Consider the following 18,856-nt stretch of genomic DNA (forward strand, 5'->3'; position numbering starts at 1 on the left):
GTAGTACTTATGGTCACCCTTCACTTTGATTGCTTCCTCTCCATACCAAAAATATGTTCATCAAAAGTAACCCTTCATTTTGGTTAACTCTCACATGCCATTTTCTGGACAGCATCAGCTTTTGCAAAGATGTAGTAATTGTCGTGCAGCTACTAAAGCTGTGTCTATATTTGTTGGCCAAATGGATTAGAGATTGTGCTCTGGCCTGATGGCAACTCAGCCTCCTTTCTGCAGGACAGCTTCACCCAGACTTCCTTTGGGGAATGCTTCCCGACCCATGTTGATTCCCCTAGGCCCTGCCTGCATGCACTAGCTCACAGTGAGTAAAACCACACTGAAATAATGATAACAATTATCAGTAGTGTTCAGGTCCACCCCACATCCTCATCAGTGTATCAGTTTAATAATGGCCTGCAATGAAATATGAAACTATTTCAAGTTGACATAAGTAGGGATTGGAATGCCTGCAAGTTACAGAGCAACACTCTGTCCTTGGTTTATCCTTTGGACAAAGAAATTTTTCTTTGGACTGGAAAATAGGTTAGCAACTGAACAAAACTAACCTCATCTGTTTTACTACATATGAATTTGAATTTGACGAAGACAATTTTCCATGGGGCATAAGCAAACAGCAGAGTCTCAGAAACATTGACTTAGTTCAGTGAGTGTTTCTTAGGTAAATCTTCTGATTAGTTGCCAAGGAATTGTTTCTTTTCAATGTTTGCAATACCTTAGTCTGCAATGAGAGCCAGCTATGGCTGGCAGCATTCTCATCCTGAGGCACTGGGTCAATAGGTTAATGTCTTGGCTAAAGACTTTGAGTGTGCCTTGGCAGAGCAGCAGTGTGGGCCAGAACGCAGCCACAGACCATAATAGTGAGCTTCACTGCCCAACACTCCCTTCTCACCTAGGGGGATATTACACTCAAATATCCCAGCCTCTCTAAATACCTGTTGCTGCCTTTCTGCTGGGTTTTACCATCTACATGTAGTCTTGTCACTGTGTCTAGGGATACTAAACTTTTAAGCAACTTTTTTTTCTTTTTTAAAACAGTCAATGCAGAAAGTCTTCTCATTTCATCTGCAAAAGTGTGAGCCTTTGGAAAAATGAGCTCTGACATACCTCTGATCTTCTTTGGAAAAAGATTACATTTAAAAGCAGAAATTGTTTATTACCACTGTCTCATAATGAACATAACATTTTTTTCTTCAGGTATCACATTTGCATAATTAAGAACCATTTTTACACTTTGGTTCTAAATTTTAATTCACCTTAAATTCTTCAAAACAATGTGTCTATACTTCAATGGAGACTTGGAGAGATTCTGAATATACAAATGAATGTAAAATGTGTTATTTATTCACCAATTGCAACAGGATCATATATGCGTGCCACAAAATTATCTTGTAAGACAAAAATCAAGGCAATAAATAAAAAAAGAAGCTCTTTCAATAAATCCAGTAAGTTCTGGTCATTCTCAAAAAAGTTATTTCAATTAGATTCAGGGAGTGATACCGCACATGTCAAAAAAATTAATTTCATTAATTTTCTCATGTTTCATCCAGATACTGTATCACAAAGGTCTGGAAGCCCTTTTCTAATTATGGGTAATTGGGTGAAAGAACATTTGAATTTAAATTAGCATGTGAACTTTCTGCATGAAGGATGCAGAGCTCTCCAGCAACGTGCTCAGTGTTGTACTAAGGAGCTGAAAAAACATCAGCTCCTCTTCAGTGCTGGATGGCAGCTCAGGTTACTCACTCTTTGATAAGATTGCTCAGTGTCTTGCAGGATTAATTTGAAGTGAAGTTCTTGGCCATTGGTCACAGCATGTTATTTTCTGCCTAGCTGAAATCATCTTCATTCCAGTCAATAAAACCCAAGCACCTTTTGGATTCACCACATGCAATTGCCAAGCTGTTAAAGTGGGCTTTGACCTTTTTCTAGACTATATGTGGTACCTGGATTTTGTCTGTTTATTACTCATTAAGATCTTTGTGATGGAAGAATTTGCCCCATAGGAGGAGAAAATAATTTACGCTATGGCATGATGAACCAGCCATGAAGGAAATTTCAAAAACAACACAGCATATAAATGTCAGAGAGTTTGCATCCAAACACAAATCTCACTAGAATAATTCAAGGACTGTTACTAATCAGAATCTGAAATAATCTTAAAGAACAAAGGTGTGTGTAAGACTTTAACTACAGGGATGAAAAAAGACACTGTGTCATGATTATAAATTCTGCAATGATGACAAAGAAGCTTCAACATAGTAAAGCCAACAGAGCAGTTGAAAACACAAAAAGCAATGTCTCTGGATAGATTTAAAATAACATTGAATTTAATTTTTTTTCACAGCAAACAAGATGTTCTCTGGCAAATGATATGAATCCTTTGTCAAGGCTGTCCAGATGGCCTTTGTGAATAAAATACTGCACACAGCAGTGACATACTTGTTGGACAGATAACTTACATATTTGGAAACAGCCTGTTGGAGAGCTTCTTCATTAAACTAATAATGTTTCTGGTGATTTGGTTACAAGAAGCCAAAGGCCTGGTGACAATTTCACAGAAAAGAAAGTTTTAGCTGCTATGACAACCTGAACAACTGTGTTTCTCCTCATGACAACCTGTCTGAATTATATAAAGTCATGAACTCACAATGGAAAATAGATTGCAGAAAGGTCTGTAAGAAATGTTAAACTATACCTGGGAGATGACAAAAAACCTAATATAATGATTCAGTTACCCTTTTCATGAAATAAGATTGAGAAGATTGTAAGGATGTTGAAAACTGCTTTGGTTACTGTTTTGATGCTTGTTTTACAAACCTTTTTTCCCCAGCAAAGTAGGTAAAGCTCAAAACAAGAGCTTCAGTTGACTTTATTGGCAACAAAGTGGTCTCAACACAGTTAAAAATAAAGTAGAGAAGACAAGATGGAGAAAGAAGATGAACAAAACAAATTTTTAAGAAAAGTGAGGCTTGAAAAATAAAAAAAAAGACAAACACAACAAATATCCAATAGATGTGAGGCCTTTTAAAATATAATTTCCTATTCCTTGTTCAGACTGTCTTTTAATTTCTTTTTCTAATTCTTGCCAATGCAATTTTCTAACAATCCCATTGGTATTCTCTGATATCTCTCTACTGCCCCCTGCAAATTCAGTTGTAAAATATTTTCCACATATATTCCACACCAAAAATGTCTTTCTGTTTTGACTGTGTCTTCCTGATAAAGTAACGCAACAAAATTCCACATTGTGGTGGGATTTTTTTCAAAGAAATTTTATGAAACATGATATTTAAGAGCAATATTCCTACAAACATAGCAACAAGGAGAAAATACTGAAAGAAACCAACATTCTGGAAAGTAACCCAGTAGATCAGACCAGTGTGTTTCTTGCTTTACATTTTTAAGCACTGATATGAAACAAAATTTACCCATACAGAGCCTGAGAGCTCCTTCGAGATCTCAGTCCAAATTCTTGCACTGCAAGAACAAGACCAGCAGACACATAAACTAAGTATATTCTGTTTGTTTGAATAATACTCCTACCATTGTATGTAATCACCTGAATACAGATCAGTGTGCTAGTGGCTGTTTCCATCTCCTCCAATGAAGCTAACTGACTGGAGGTAATCCACTGCCTAAAAGTTAATCCCTCTGAATACGATTCCCTGAATTTCTAGTTAATCCACTATAGCCTACAAATGGGTTTTCCATTGCATGTTTAACATCAAAGTCTGCCAATGTAAATGTTCCCTAGTTAATAAATAACCCAAACAAGCATTTAGCTGAAAAGCCATTTAACATCAGCTGTAATAAGTGACAAAGAAAATTATGATAGAGAGCATCTCTTGAAGAAGATGAGAGAGGGCAGAGGAAGGGAATCTGATCTGTGATGAACACAGTTCTGCTGCTTGTTTACTGTGATTGCTGCACTGTAGCTAAAGGGGGTGCATGACAACCATGCAGTGCTGCTGTGACAGCTTCCATTCCCCTAATAACATTGCACCCTTCCTAGCATTATTTTATCAGATGTAGCACGTATAAAGTAGCGCACATAATTCTCAATAATATGATATAATCACATGCGCCTTTATGGATGAATAGATTATATGAGCAGGACACTAATTTTCCAGACAAAAATAGAGCAAGAGAAGAAATACAAAGGTACATCTAACACTGTTTTTTACCTACTTCTTAATGATTATAGACCTTCAGATTTTCATTCTGGCAAAACCTTACTTTGAAAGAACTGCTATTTTTGTTTTTTTGCAGCAGTTATCTTAGTGTAAACACAGACACTGATACACCCATTATGCAAGCAAATGGAAACAACTGAAGCTGATAAAAACAAGTTTATAATCTAAGGGTCCATTATCATCACACAGGGCCTGCTTTTCTCCTTTGAAGTCAGTAGGATTTTGTCATTGCCACCAATGGAAATATAGCCAGATATTTAGTCCACATGGTAAATTTGTTATGTATTACTTCCTTAATCACAGAAACAGCTACTTCAGAACCTTTGAGTTGATCAGGCATTAGTATTAAAAACCCTACTGTAAATCATATGTTGCATATGCTGTCTACTTCTTATTTCAGATAAAAGCAAATTAGTCTGAAAATGTATAAATATTAGTGAAGAAAGAAAAAAAAAAAGAAAACAAAAAAAGAGGAATGGGACAATTTGGGGGAACATGGTGACCATGTCTAGATTTTTGCAGCTATAGCAGTGCAAGCAATAGAGGAATTAGACTGTGGAGAGACCTGATGAGCTTGTTGTCAAACTGAAAATGGGAGTATAATGATATGTGAGATAATTTGCCTTTGACACAAATGAAAACATTGGACTTCTGATGATCAGATAAACAGCTAATAAAGCCTGGGGCTGTGCTAATTTTTTGGAATGTGTTTAGACAGGATGATGGACATTGATAAGGCATTTATATCATGGCACAGTTGTGATTCCGAAGAGTTTGGTAAGATATTTGTAAAATGAATCTCAGCCTAACAATGTAGTCAGTGTGGAGATGATGTAAAGCAAATGAATCTGATCTCTAACCAATGGAGTCTAGGATATGAGTGTATATTGCAACACATGGCCGTATGTAAATGTAAATAATGTATAAATCAGACGGCACAGTTTATGAAAATAAAAGTATTTGCAGTGGTTCTTTGGAGAAGGCTAAGATGTGCAGGGAAAGAAGAGGGATCATTTAGATGTGTGTGGCTGTGTGTGGAAAAGAGGTGTAACATGAGAGGACAGGGTGAAAAAGCATTGGGTGTGAGAGACTGCGTAGGAGGATAAAAGATGTAGGAGATAAAAGAGCTGAGAGAGGAGAGATATAGACAAGGTAAAATGTATGTCTGATCTTAAAGATAAGGGTAAATAGCTTTGGTTCAGTACAGTAAGCAACAGGAAGCCAAGTAGTGATTCATATGGCCAAAAAAACAGAAGAGGAGATGACACAGAAGCCTAGTTTTGGAGAGATTCTTGGGCAAGATAAGTGGAGAAAAAAAGGAAAACATTAGAGAAAATGATATAAATGAGCACCAGACTGTATATGAAGATATTAGCCGACACAGTCATAAAGCAAATATATTTACATTTTGCACTAAATGCTCATAGGAAGTCTCCATTTTCAGGCTTTTAATATTATGGATGAGTTTAATTTGCTGTGTTTCTTTTTCAAAATAATAACAAATAAAGGTGTCTTCAGCCATTGATTAATCATTTGCCAAACTTAGTTTTTAATTAAAAGTGCTGTGTGAGTACATAAAGGAATAAACATCAAAGTTGCTCCGTTCTGCTATTGTTAAAATGGAAAAAAATGGTTTTTTCTTTGGAATTTTAAGTTTTATATTACATTATTTAGCCCAAGGCAATTTTTTTTTTAATGGCTGAATTATAAACTTCTTGAGAAACAGGTTTATAACAGAAGTGCAGACAATCTTCAAAAAACCATTATAAACACCAAGTCAAATTATGAAGCAAAGATGGGCCTGAACCCAAACCCCAAAGCTAGCCACTCCATTAACTTTTACATACACTGGACTCAGATTCAGTCTTTGTAACACTAACTCATCCTTGCCATAAAATCCCATTACTGATGTGAAAATGGAGAGCTGAACAAATGTGTAAGCAGTTGCAGGATCAGGACCTAAAATTCCGTGACTAAAATGTGAGAAGTGGATTATAAAAAGAGACTTCTGAATGTTTCATTTGATGCCAGTTTATATTCAAGATTATTAAAGATTAAACATTTTCAGGTAAATATATGTAAACCAAGGATAGAATGTCTTCACTCATCATTCCAGGGCAATTCATACTTAGGAGAAAACTGTGCTTATATAGAGAGAAAAAGATGGGTGGAAAAATTAGACTGGTGTCATTCATGTTGTGATAGGGAAGGACATTAATGTACCACACTCTGGTATATTTGCTAGGCCTTGAGACATCAACAGGAAAAAAAATTAAAATAAAGCCCCATTGTGGAATCCAAAATGCCCACACAGTACTGAGGAAGGGCAGAAATCCTTTCCTATGGGCCATGGTGGTAGCCCTAACAGAGGCCATTCCTATTCAGCTCTCTTTGCAGCCTGTTGCACAGCTCTCTCTCTCTCTGGAAGAAGAGGAAACACTGACATTTGAGACATAAGCATGTTGAAATAAACCTTGGTATATGGATTAGTGATTACTGGCTAGGCTCAGGTGATAAAAGCAACTTTAATCATTATCTTATAATTTAGCACATTGTACCATCTTCCCTAATGTACATGTTCCATCTGCATTTAAGTGTTTTCTTCCAGAGAAAAGAATTTCTTTAAAATACACTAGCTACTATGTGTCCATCTGCAAAAAGCAATTTATTAATCAGATAGGAAAAAAAATTGATGAAACAGAGTGGTTGGTTGGTTGATTGGTTGGTTAGTTGGTTGGAAGGCTGGGAGCATCTTTACAGCATACAGCTGGCAATGATTATTTCCTTTCTGCAGATTCCTAGAAATGACTTGACAGACAATGTTAATCCCAAAGCAAGAAGGCCATCACTGTCAGTAAGTGTATTTTTTGATGTACATGCTTTCTGGGTATCTGTCACTTAGAGAATTAATCTTGGTTTCTGGAACAGGTTTTAAAACAAATATGTACGTTTATATTTCTGCAAATCCTTAGTAAGCAACCATCAGCAGGTAATTTCTGTTTTCAAAAATAGATTTGCTTTATTTTAAAAGCTATATTGTTGCTCAAATAGTCAAACTATGATCAGGTCAGAGCCCATTTATCTCAAGGACTGTCCAGCAGAGTGAGTTTTAATAATCAGAAAGCACTGTTAACTCTCCCCTTCCCCCGTGTTCTGGGAATGCCTCTAAAAGAAAAAAAAAATAAAGGGGGCTTAATGTGCTACCCATAAAATATACATCCCAATCAATCAGGAAAATGCATAAGTATTGCAAATGATGATCCAGAGACTGCCTAAAGACAGGGAAATGAGACTGAACCCAATAACTCAATCTGACTAGTTCCAGCCTGCCTGTTTCTAGCCCGCCTGCAGACACAGGCATGGGCAGAAGCAGGGTCATGAGCAGGGGCAGAGAAGAAGACAACAAAGGAAAGAATTAGGAGTACAGAGAGTATAACAGGATCAAACTGCATTTTAGTGCACAATATTAGGGAACTGTAATCACGGAACAGAAGGGGAATGTCTGGAAAAAACTCAGAGAGTAGTGGTGAGAGAGTGTGCAGTATGAAACCAACAGACAGATTTCCTACAGACTTAATCTCCAGACTTCAGCTGACCTTAAACTCAGGGCTTCAAAAGGGCAGCAAGGGAGAGTGAGAGTAGAAATCTCAGACTCAGGGCTAGAGACAAAGGGATGGAGGAGGCTGGATTTGTGTATGGTTTCTGTACACAGATGTAACACATTTGTAGTTAATCTGTGTGGCTGCAGACTGACAACTATGTTTGAAAATTATTTCAAACAAAGCTGTATCTTCAGAGTGGACAGGGGTTTACTGCCATGGCTACACTTGGAGGATGACCCTGTCTTCAGTAAAACCCAGCTCTTTTCCCACTGCATCCTTCAGAAAAACTCCTTATGGAGTAGGTATTCTATCAGGCCTTTTTCCTGATGAAGCATTAACAGAGTTTGCCTTGCCTTGTTACTGTGCACCAGTAACAAATTGTTTTCAAACTGTCCTGGGACATGACAGAGGCTGACATCCACCCCTGGCTGCAGGTAATTTTCCTAGCACAGACCCATCTTTAGGAACCATTTAACTCTGTGTTTCAGCTTTCAGCCTTGGAGCTCTCCCTGAAACCCCTACTCCAGTGACTGGATTGCCCTCACATAGAGGATGTGCAAAGTACTCCACATAAAAAAGCAGTTGGGTTCAGCAAGGTGATCACTCCCCAGGTGCAGGGACAGCCTGTAAGGCAGGGCAATAGGGCAACTCCTTGGACAGGGCCCGTAGGTGGTGAGCACCAGACCGTGCAGCCAAAGCAGCAGGATTCAGAGCCTGGTATGTCCCCGCTTTGTTCCTTCCTCTGGTGCCTGTGGGGGTGGTGGGGAGAATGCTCAGGAGGAGACACACAGTCCCCAGCGGGGATTTCATGCTGCACAGCCTCCTTCGGGAGCAGAGCCGGCCCTGGGGGACCCCAGCAGCTCCTCAGCCCCTCAAGAGGCTTCATGAAAGACAGACAGAGTGAGGGGGGCAAAGCTGCAACAGGAGCTGAGAGAGATGGGAATGACAGCAAGAGTGGGAGAGAAGGGAGGTGGGAAAAGGGTGGGAAGGGAGGGGATACAGGGAGGCAGATACGCAGCGGCCAGATGAGCCTGACACCTGGGGGTGCTCTGACAGGGGTCCTGGCAGCTCACCCCACATCAGCACAGCCTGCTTCCCCTAGTATAAGAAGGGACGGTGGTGTCCCAGTGGGGAAGGGGCAGGGACTTCGAGGGACACGCACTCTCTCACGAAACAACAAAAAAAAATGTGTTGGAAGGGGGAGAAGGTGGCGGAGGAGGCAAAGGTGGCAGAGGGGATGGCCCGGGAAGGGACGGGGCAGGGCTCCCGCCGGGTGCCGAGCCGGGAGGCGGGAGGGATGAGTGTGTGTGTGTGCGTGTCTGTGTGTGGGGCCGGGGCGACGGGGGCGGCCGGGCAGGGCACGGCAGGACACGGCGGGGCAGGGCTGGGCAGGGGCGGCAGGGCAGCGCAGGTGGTGCCGCCGCCCGCAGGGGCTCTACCTGCCGTGCCGGGGCCGCCGCCTCCCGCCCCCCTCTGCTCTGCTCCGCGCGTTCCCCCTCGCCAGTCCCCGCCTCGGCTGAGCGCCAGAGCTGGGGCTTGCCGTGTTTGTTTGTTCGTTCTTCCGCGCTGCCGATGTCTTGGGGGGCTGAGGAGGAGAAGGAGGAGGAGGAGAAGGAGGAGGGCGGGGAGGGGGAGGGGACTGGGGCTTGGGAGACGGCGGTTCCTCGGCCTCTCTTATTGCCGCTGAGTTGCGCTCCTCTTCCTCAGGCTGCGAGCAGGAGCCGCCCGGGCGCTTCCCACTTCCCCGGCCGGCCGGCAGTGCCTGCTGGGCAGCGCGCTCGCTCGCTCGCCTCCCGCCGGGGCAGGTGAGTGCGGGCACCGCCGGGCAGCGCGCCCCAGGGCTCCCGGGCTCCGGCCCCGCGGGAGAGCGGCCGCTGCAGAGCGGGGCAGGCAGGGGGGACGCAGTTTGCCAAACTCCAGCGCCAGGCTGGTCCCCGCTCACGGCCGCTTTCCCTTCCTTGTCTCCCCTCCGCAGAGCACCCTCGCCCAGCAGAGCGCTCCCGGGGTGCTGGCAGCCGCCAGTATTTTTTGTCTGTCTTGTTTGTGTGTTTGTTGGGTTTTGTTTTTGTTATTTTTTCCCCCTCGTTTTTATTTGGCTTTCTAGTCTCGCTGGGAATGGCAAGGGCAGCGGCGCCTGGAGAAGGAACAAGTGTGGGGAAAGGGAGAGGGAGCCGGAGCTAAATGACAGGATGCGGGCGGCTTGAGGCACAGAGAGAAGCCAGCCTCCTTCTGTCCCCGAGACTGCCCCTGCGGACCGTGCTTTCTGCTCCTCACTCCGGCTGGAGGATTTAAGGAAGAGTTGTGCGTGGAAGGCATTTTTATTTTTTTTTTTTCCTCCTTTCCCTGCTGTCGGAAGGGAAAATGGATTGGGGACTTCTGCTACACTGTGCAGCCCTCACCTTCACCCTGGCCAGGGCTCTGCGGAGCGGTGAGTGTCACGGGCACGGCGGCTCCGGGCTCGGGCAGATGCGGGGCTCCGGGGGGCGGGCGGCGGTGCCCGGCGGGCCGTGGGACCGGCACCGACACCAACCCGGCTGGGGGGAACTTTCTGCCCGAGGAGGGTTGCGGTGCAGCCCTCGTCTGAGGATCGCCCTCCCCGACATTGCTTTCCGACTTTATTTTCTGCTTTTTTGGGTTATTGTATAAAGCAGGCTGCTCATTCTCACTAGATTAGGACAGCCAATTATCTTAATAGCGTCCCGTCCCATAGGCAATTAAACGTCTCTCCTTCGATATCTGAAAGATAATGAATGCTTTAAAGGGAAGGCTCTCTTCCCCGCCCGCCCTTTCTGTTTTCCAAAGCGTAAATTTTTAGATCATGCCTCCTACTAGCTGTGTGTGTACCTGGGAATAGTCTGCACACGGAGGACTCTCCAGAGTACCCCTTTCCCAAGTCTGCAGTTTACGTGCAACTTACACTGTGCCAAGAGAGGAGCTGAGCTTCTCTGTGAAAGCTCGAGACTTCTTCCAGGAGGAGAAATCCCATAACAAATGAGTGGTGCGTCTAGTTTACTGTCAGGCAACCCTTGAAAGCACAACTAATTAAAAGCACCGTGCTCCTCCTTCCCCGAACAATGCCAGGGCACTGTGAATATTTCACTGCATGATGCATTTTTAAAGATGGTCTAATTGTGGGACTGCTTGACGTTTAGCTCTTGCACATGAAACAGCTCATGTGAGTCTTCCTTTCCTGAGAAATCCCGAGCAATTACTATTAACTAATTATCAAATATTTACTTTTGCCTGGCTGGGTTTTCAATCAAAGTAATTAAAAGAAGAGAGCACCCTCGCTTACCCTGGTATATTGTTTTAATAAGGGACCGCAAGTGGAGTGTCAAGCAAGAGTATTAAAATCACATGTTTTATGATGGAAGTTAATCTCTTTCCCAATATGTTTTGAGGAGGCTGCTTAGTTTAATCAGGAGCTCCCTCCTCCAGTGCTATGGCACAGGAGCAGAGGTGCTAGAGGGGTGCACCAAGCCCGGGGTGGGGATGCTCCCAGAGGTGCCCTTTGCTCATCCCCCAGCCCAGCTCGGGGTGTGGGCAGCTGCCTCCCACATAGACCCACACTGCCACCCTGTACCTCTCAGGGACAGAAGGAGCCAGCCCCGTGCTCTTGTTGATCATTTGTCCCTGTGCAGAGGAGGAGAGGAAGTTGCTGGGCAGAAGCCTCCACCACCAGGAGTGGTTGATGTGGTGGTCCTGCTGGAGTCACCAAGGCCATTAACCCCCTCTACAACCTACCTGACCTACTAATGCCTCCCTCACCTACATGCACTATTAGTGTCCACTAAATTAATTCATTAACCTTATTTGGAACTAATGGTCCAAAGTCATTAGAAACTGCTCTTCTTAATCAAGTGTGAGAGAGATTGCACAGAGCCAAGGAGTCTAGCAGACCGCATTATCTTATTACACTGTCACTTTCCCAGAAGTCGCAGATTAAGGAGCGCTGGTGGTAGTGAGTCCACCTCAGCGTCCTCTGAAGTGACTCTGTCAAGTGACTAGAAGCAGCACTGCTTTATTTCAGGCATTTAACAGATGCCAGACCCTGCCATGATGTTTGCAGGGCTGGAGTGGGCTTAATGAGACAAGATCACTTTCCGAGTGTGCTTTCACAGGGAGGAAAAGGCAAGATTCCCTGAGAGCCCCAGACAGCGGATTAGCAAGATCACCAGTGACAGCTTTTGAGCTTTAAGCACCAATGCCTTTTGTTCTGGTCAGAGGAAAACAGACTGTTTTGCAAAGGCACAGCAGAAATATAATAAGATAGCCTTTCCCAGCAGCATGCTTGGCAGCATCTGGGTTTTGACCATACATCTGAGTACCTATCAACCCCTTCCCTCCTAATTTATGGCAAATAATTTCTATAAAGAGTGTTGCTTTATGCATTTTTGATGTGCACTTCCTCATTCATTTCCATTTGACCTGTTTTTTCCTACAATAAAATCCTGTATATTTATAAATTCATGCTGAGAGCAAGGATTGCCATTTTGCTTTCACAGGGAATGTATTAGATAGAGCACTGCAGCCTATATATACCATTATTGAGATGTAGTGATATATAGTCTTGCTTTAGTGGGGATATTCTTCCTGTCCATAGTTTACTGTCATGTTTTATTGCTCAAAATTAAACAACCAACACTTGGAGAAAGTTTTTCCTACCTGAGGGTGCACAGAAAGAAATCCATAGTAGTAAAAAAAGTGATAGCACAAACCTGCACTGAACAGTGAAGTGAGTGACTCTGTGGGTTGGATGTTTTTGTCCCTTTTTTTTTTCCTATAAAGCTTAAAATGCAACCCTGACAATGCTGACCCAAAGGAGCAACCGTCACACTTTGTGGTTCAAGAAACTTTTGCAACTATTTTGCTATTAGAAGTAAATCTTTGTTGTTGTTCAGGGGAGGAAGGAATGAAGGGAAGAGGAAGGGAGGTTGTTCTGCTCCATTACTTTGATGCAGTCTCCAAGCATGAACAAACGTCCTTGAAAGAGAAAATAGCGGATGATTTCTGCTTCACTAGAGCTACTTTGTTCTCTCCTATCCTGGGTTTGAAGAGCACAGATAGCTTCAACCTGCCTAGATTTATGGACTGATAAAACAAAGGGAGGGTGTCCTGAGAACGAGCTTGGATCCACCAATACAATCCCAATGGTCGGCGACACAGACCAGACTTATCCCGTAGCTGAGCAGAGGGTCAAATGGCATCTCTTAACATCTCCTCCCAGCTTTTCTTGAAACTTCATACTTAAGAAGAGTACAGTTTTTGGAGGTAATTGTGTCCCATGCACCCTTCTCAGCCAACATGAACGCAGTTATGAAGGGGCAAGGCCATAACGCTGTAAGGGGTACTGTTGGAGTGGAGGGCTTTTTAAAAGAATACTGTTTAGTAACGAGAGTGCCTTCTGCTGTCTGCTGCCTGTACAGCCACCGGGTTTAAGGAATGGGACACGGGAGGGAGTCCTCTTCCTCCGGTAGATAGTAGCCCAGATGCCTTTAAAAGCAGAAGGAGTCTAAGTTAGCCTGAAGAAGGCTGCGGCCCCGCAGCATTCCCACGGCAGTCTGCCGGGTGTGCTGCTGCAGGCTGCGCCCGGATGTTTGCCGGGGGCACTGAGACCAGCCCATGTGTTCCCTTCCCTCGCAGACAAGTGTGGCGACACGATCAAAATTTTAAGCCCCGGGTACCTGACGTCTCCCGGCTACCCGCAGTCCTACCACCCCAGCCAGAAGTGCGAGTGGCTGATCCAGGCTCCGGAGCCGTACCAGCGCATCATGATCAACTTCAACCCGCACTTCGACCTGGAGGACCGCGACTGCAAGTGAGTGAGCCGGGGCGGGAGCGGGCAGGGAACGCTGCGGAGCCCCACGGCGACACCTGCCGGCCGCCAGGGGCAGCGCCGCGGGCAGCTCTGAGTGTGTCTGTGTGTGCGTGTGCGCGTGTTAAAAACGTCTTCGCAGCTTTCTGAGGTTTTTAAGCTCCGTCTGAGCTGCGGCCGCCCGGTGCGCTGCGGGCGGGGGGCGGTGGTGATGCGCGGAGTGGGGATGCGGTTTTGGTGAGGCACCGTTTGCTGGCCCGCTTGTTTTTGTAAGTCTCGTGTGTGAGCTGGAGTTTGAAAAAGGAGCTCCTTCTCCTTTTGTAAGTCTCTTGCTTGAGTTGGAGCTTGAAAAAGGAGCTCTTTTTCCTTTTGTACCCCCACGACCACAAGCAGCCTATGGAAGAGACAGGCCGTTTATAAATTGGCAAACCTTCCTAACGCAGAGTTAGTCTGGCAATTACCCTCACCCTTCAAGGGGCGGTGGACTGGAGGACTGATGGTCGTATTTCCTTCTTTCTCCCTTTGCTGCTGATTTATAGCCAGTAGCTTTTCTTTCCCCTCCTCCTGCTCTCCTGTAGTGCCCTGAGAGGAGAAAGGAGGGAGCTGAGCTCCCTTTGTCCCCTGTCCTCGCATTCCCTTTGACCACTCGTTCCAAAAGTGGGAAGGAGAATCGGAACCTCCCAGAAGCTGTTCTCCTCTTTTCCCCAAATCTGTAAATCTCACAGCTTGCACAAGGCAACATATGGTCAGATCATTCCCCTCTTCAACACGCCCTCTGAATTCAGCCACCTTGTTGCATGAAGAAAATATTTTAGTGATTCATTATTTAAGTATTTTCTGGAGTATCATAGTTATTTAAATATTTCTTGTGTATCATAATTTTTTATCCCCTACTGATAACTGCAAGAGAGTTGCTGTTGATTAATGCTACCGGTCAAGATTTTCTCTGCCTGTCAGAAAGATTAAACTCAATAGGCAGTGGTGTTTGGTATTTCATGGTAGTATACAGGATTTGGTCCCGTAAAATGATGTTCAGTTTATCAGGACTGCTTGTGATAGACCATGAGATGAGAGTGTTGGACTTAGGAAAAGAGAGCAAGTGTATTCAAGCACTTCATTTTTACTATGTGTGTCTTTGTCCTATTATTTCATAACTTGATTACTTAGATCACAATTATTGTTTTCTCTTAAAATGAAGTTTTTAATGATGCTTTGTGGTACTTCATTGCTTTTTTATGGTATTTTATAACCACTTATAGATCAGCATTGCAGTGCCATAGTTGAATGATAATGCAGGGAAACCCTGTGCTCATGAAATGAAACTTTGTGAAAATGAGTTTTTACTGTGGTGTTGGAGCTGCAGCTCATATTCACACCATATGTTCACACGCTGACTTCCCATTCTTTAATTTTTAATGTCTTGTACTCAAGCAATGGTTCACTTCTCTGTGTCTTCTTGATACAGGTTTTGCTTTCATTCTGTGGAATGCTGCTAATGCTTTAAAATATTTGTCACTCTTTGCTTCATAGAGAGAAATTAAGAAATTAAATCAAGCATATTTCAGTGTCAAATCCTTTTTCTCCATTGCTAGAATGCATGTTTTTCTAACTCTGTAAAACCAACATGGTCTTTGGCAGCAGTAAAATGGTGTGCAGCCTACAATTATTTGAAGAACAAGTAATCTTTGTGGCACAGTGTTGTGCTAAACAGTGCTAGACTGAGCTGAACTGGGTCCAGGGAAAGGACTGAATCCCTCCCTCTGCTGCTTCCCTCTCAGTGTTCATTGTCCACTCTCCCTACTGCATTATTTCTGCCCCTGAAATGGAGCCCAAAGCAGTAATGAGATGGTAGTGGGTGGAAGGAAGTCTCTCAACAGGGTTGTTTGCATTGTGTTTGCAGTGTATGATGGTGATGACTTTACCATTATTTTGTCTGTGCTGAAACACTAATTTTCTAGGCTATGCTAAATTACTCAGCTGCTACTTCATTTATATTGAAAATTGCTGTTTTTAACTTGAGAGGGATTGTATTTGTGGGGAGAAAAAAAAAAACCAACAACAAAAAAACCCACCAAAACCTTAGGACCAGAGAGATTATTTCAGCAACAGGAATTTGTCAACAATCTCCATGGTCAAATTTCAGCATCTACTTACAAAATTCACATTCCTAGTACTGACTATTGAATGCAACGGGTGATTAATGCAATAAATGTACCACAAGATGTTTTTCTTTTCCAGCTAAGTACATTTCGTTTCTCTAATATGCTTAGCTTATTAGAAATCCAGTTTGCAATCTAGAAATGTGTAATTTAGGTTACAGTCTAGTTTATTGAATGGTTTAGCACTGGAAATTAATAACCACTTAAATATGAAATGCAGATAGAAAATGGGAGATAAGGGAATTCATGTCTGGGAACAAAAAATGTCCCATACAATTAGAGTAGACTAGAGAAGATTAGCTTGCTGGCCTAGCTCCCAAAATTCTCTTTATAATGCTGTTCATTGCAACTTGGACCTTAGTTAGCATTGAAAATGACTTTAATAACAGGGAACCCCTGAGCCCGGGAAGGGAAACATTTTGACTTTGGAACGGTTACCTACTTGTTCTGTAGTGCCAACAAGAAAATCAAGAGGTTTTACCTAACTTTAAAAAAATATTGCTGTATATGGAGGGCTAGATGTATCGAAATGTAAAACTGGTGAAAGGTTGGTTCTCTGGGGAGAATCAAAAGCAGCACATTTAAGCACTAGCTGTTACTGAAGCTGTTCCCAGTTAGTCTCTTTGTATGTTAGGGTTTGGAATTAATTTAAGAATATGCCCTTGATTTACCTACTTATTATGCTATGCTTTAATGAATAAGTATTTCTCAAATGACTGCTAATAAAATTCATATATGTATGTTTTTCTGACAATCAGAACCATTTGAGTTGTTTTAAATTTCAAGTAAACATGGTGAAAATTCCTTTTTCTCTGGAGGCATTCCAAAGGAGTCAACTTTCACAGTTTTGAAGAATAAAGATAGGCAAATAATTAAAAATATGTTCACACAAGCTAGGTTCATCTAATAAAGAATCTTCTAGACAGGACTACTGTACCAGCATTATGGAAATACTGGGTTTCCACAGGAAGTACACAAACATGTCGACCACAGATTGTTATCAAGGACACATATAATGAAAAAATTCACAGTGTCTTTAAACATTTAGCTCTAATGAGTGTTATGCCTCCTCTTCAGGAAGCCAAGAAACAGAAATTATGGTTGCACTTTAAGAGAAAAGTAGTTTTTATTTGCCATTTTGCCTTTTCTCAAGCAAGTCCTAAAAATAAGCATGCATTCTTGGAGTCAGGAACACGGTTAAAATGAATAGAAGAGACAAAACATATGGCCACATATTAGTTAAAATGCTCCAGTGTTTGTTGCATGTGGTAAATGCTTTTCAGCACTTAGTGCAAGCTGTACAAGTCTCGTGTTGCTGAAGTATCCTACTGTGTAAATGTAGCCATCTTGAATCTAGTAAAACTTTATACCTAGATAATAAACAAGAATGTCACTGATACAGTACTTTGAATTTATGGAACTTTTCCGGTTTCCCAGCAATGCACACTATCAGCATGATAATTTATAATGGTTTGTGACAAATGTTGCTGAGCAAAGAGGTGTGTGGTTACATTCAGATCAGATGTCATTATCTAGGGAGCAATAAAAATTTCACAGACACTAGGTTAAAAACATTAAGAAAATGAATGTGAAGCTTCAGAAGAAAAGGGCTTAAGAAAGGTGGAGGGTTGGGTAGAAAAAGCCCAACAGTGGTTTTCTTACTGACAAATTATTAACTTTGTTGCCAGACTTGACTGTATTGTTTTACAAGGTTTTCAGAGATATGCCACACAGCACTATTATTATAATGGCCATCATTTATAGATGTAGTAAATAAATATAATTCTTGCTTAACACTTGTGGATTATCTACAGCAGTGCTGTCACATCTCTCAGAATGGAAAAATTGCCCATTTTGGAAGCATTCAAGTTATAGAAGAGATGTCATAGATAATTACTCTTCATATTGCATTTACTAGGGATTAGTTACATGAATGAGAGCAGAGCTGTATAGAAATTGTGGTCAGTTATAGAATACAGAGAAAAAAAAAATCTATGTTTGTTTATATAGAAGAAAATGCCTCCTCCAGATCCTTGGATAAGGAAGAAAGCATAGGTATTCAGACCTACAGAGTGAAAGTATAGCTCCACATAACTCCCATGGACCTTAATGATGTTAGAAATTCATTCATCCATTTTACTTCTAAATAATGTCAATGGATTTATGCTACAAATCTGTAGGTATAACAAACTCCGGCTGGTAAAATAAACAGGAGCAAGCAAAGTCATGGCTCAGCCTTCCTTCAGTTTCTGCAAAGTTTAAGCTTTCATTTGCTTTTGTCTAAATCCTGGTTCCTGTCCTTCCATGCAGCAAGGTCTGCTTTGTGCAGGCCTCGTGCCTCGTGTTGGTTCCTTTTGTGCAGGGGAGGTTCAAGCCCTTTGGATGGGAGTAAGAGTGCCCATGTCCTTGGTGCCCAGCTGCAGAAGCACCAGGAGAGATCCTGCTGGGCTGCCACTGAGCTTGTCAGAAGGCTTCTGCCATCAGCAGCACACAACAGCTGCTTCTTGACTGCCCCAGGGGCGCCTGGAGCCTGCACAGCCCTGAGCTGCTCCCACAACTGCCCCAAAGTGTTCTGGGCTCAGTGCAGCCCCCCTGCCCGAGGGAGCAGTGGGAACTCTGCGCCCACTCCCACAGAGCTGTCTCCCGTCGTTCCTGGTGACTGTGGGGAAGGGCTCAGCGCAGGCCCCGTAGGATGGTTAATGACTGTATTATATATTTGGATAGCAATTGTCAGTCAGAGCTTCCTAATTCCCTCTGCCTGGCCACCATGGGGCTCGGCAGGCAGTGTGCCTGCAGCTGACAAGGCAGGGTGAGCAGCACAGGAGCAGAGTTGCTCAGGTCTGGGGAAGGCAGGGGCTGTGTTTGCCCACCACTGAGCAGAGAGGTGTGAAGGAGCCAAGGCCTCTGAGCTTTCCAACAGAAATATGGCTTCACTGGCTTGGCACCATCAGCTAAGCATCAGCACGGGCCTTTTAGTGGATTTCAGCAGGACAAGGTATCCAGGAGACATGGGAATGCCCCTCCTCCCTGCTGAGGGCAGCTTGAAGGATGCCTGTACTCCCCTGCTTG

At 43.2% G+C, this 18,856-nt stretch overlaps 1 protein-coding gene across 3 annotated transcripts in view; it reads left to right on the forward strand.

Moving 5' to 3' along the window:
- Positions 1–9,455: 9,455 nt before the first annotated feature.
- Positions 9,456–18,856, forward strand: part of NRP1 (neuropilin 1) — a 114,757-nt gene continuing 105,356 nt past the window's right edge. Inside the window, exons 1-3 of one of the 3 annotated variants that reach the window (XM_026796245.2) lie at positions 9,456–9,618; positions 9,918–10,241; positions 13,457–13,631. In XM_026796245.2, the coding sequence (XP_026652046.1) occupies positions 10,175–10,241; positions 13,457–13,631 (242 nt within the window). In that variant the 5' untranslated portion in view covers positions 9,456–9,618; positions 9,918–10,174. The remainder of the gene's footprint in view (positions 9,619–9,917; positions 10,242–13,456; positions 13,632–18,856) is intronic. The other 2 variants (XM_026796250.2, XM_026796254.2) reach the window with 2 other exon arrangements.

This window comes from Zonotrichia albicollis, chromosome 1 (assembly GCF_047830755.1).
Source record: "Zonotrichia albicollis isolate bZonAlb1 chromosome 1, bZonAlb1.hap1, whole genome shotgun sequence".
Classification (NCBI taxonomy): Eukaryota; Metazoa; Chordata; class Aves; order Passeriformes; family Passerellidae; genus Zonotrichia; species Zonotrichia albicollis.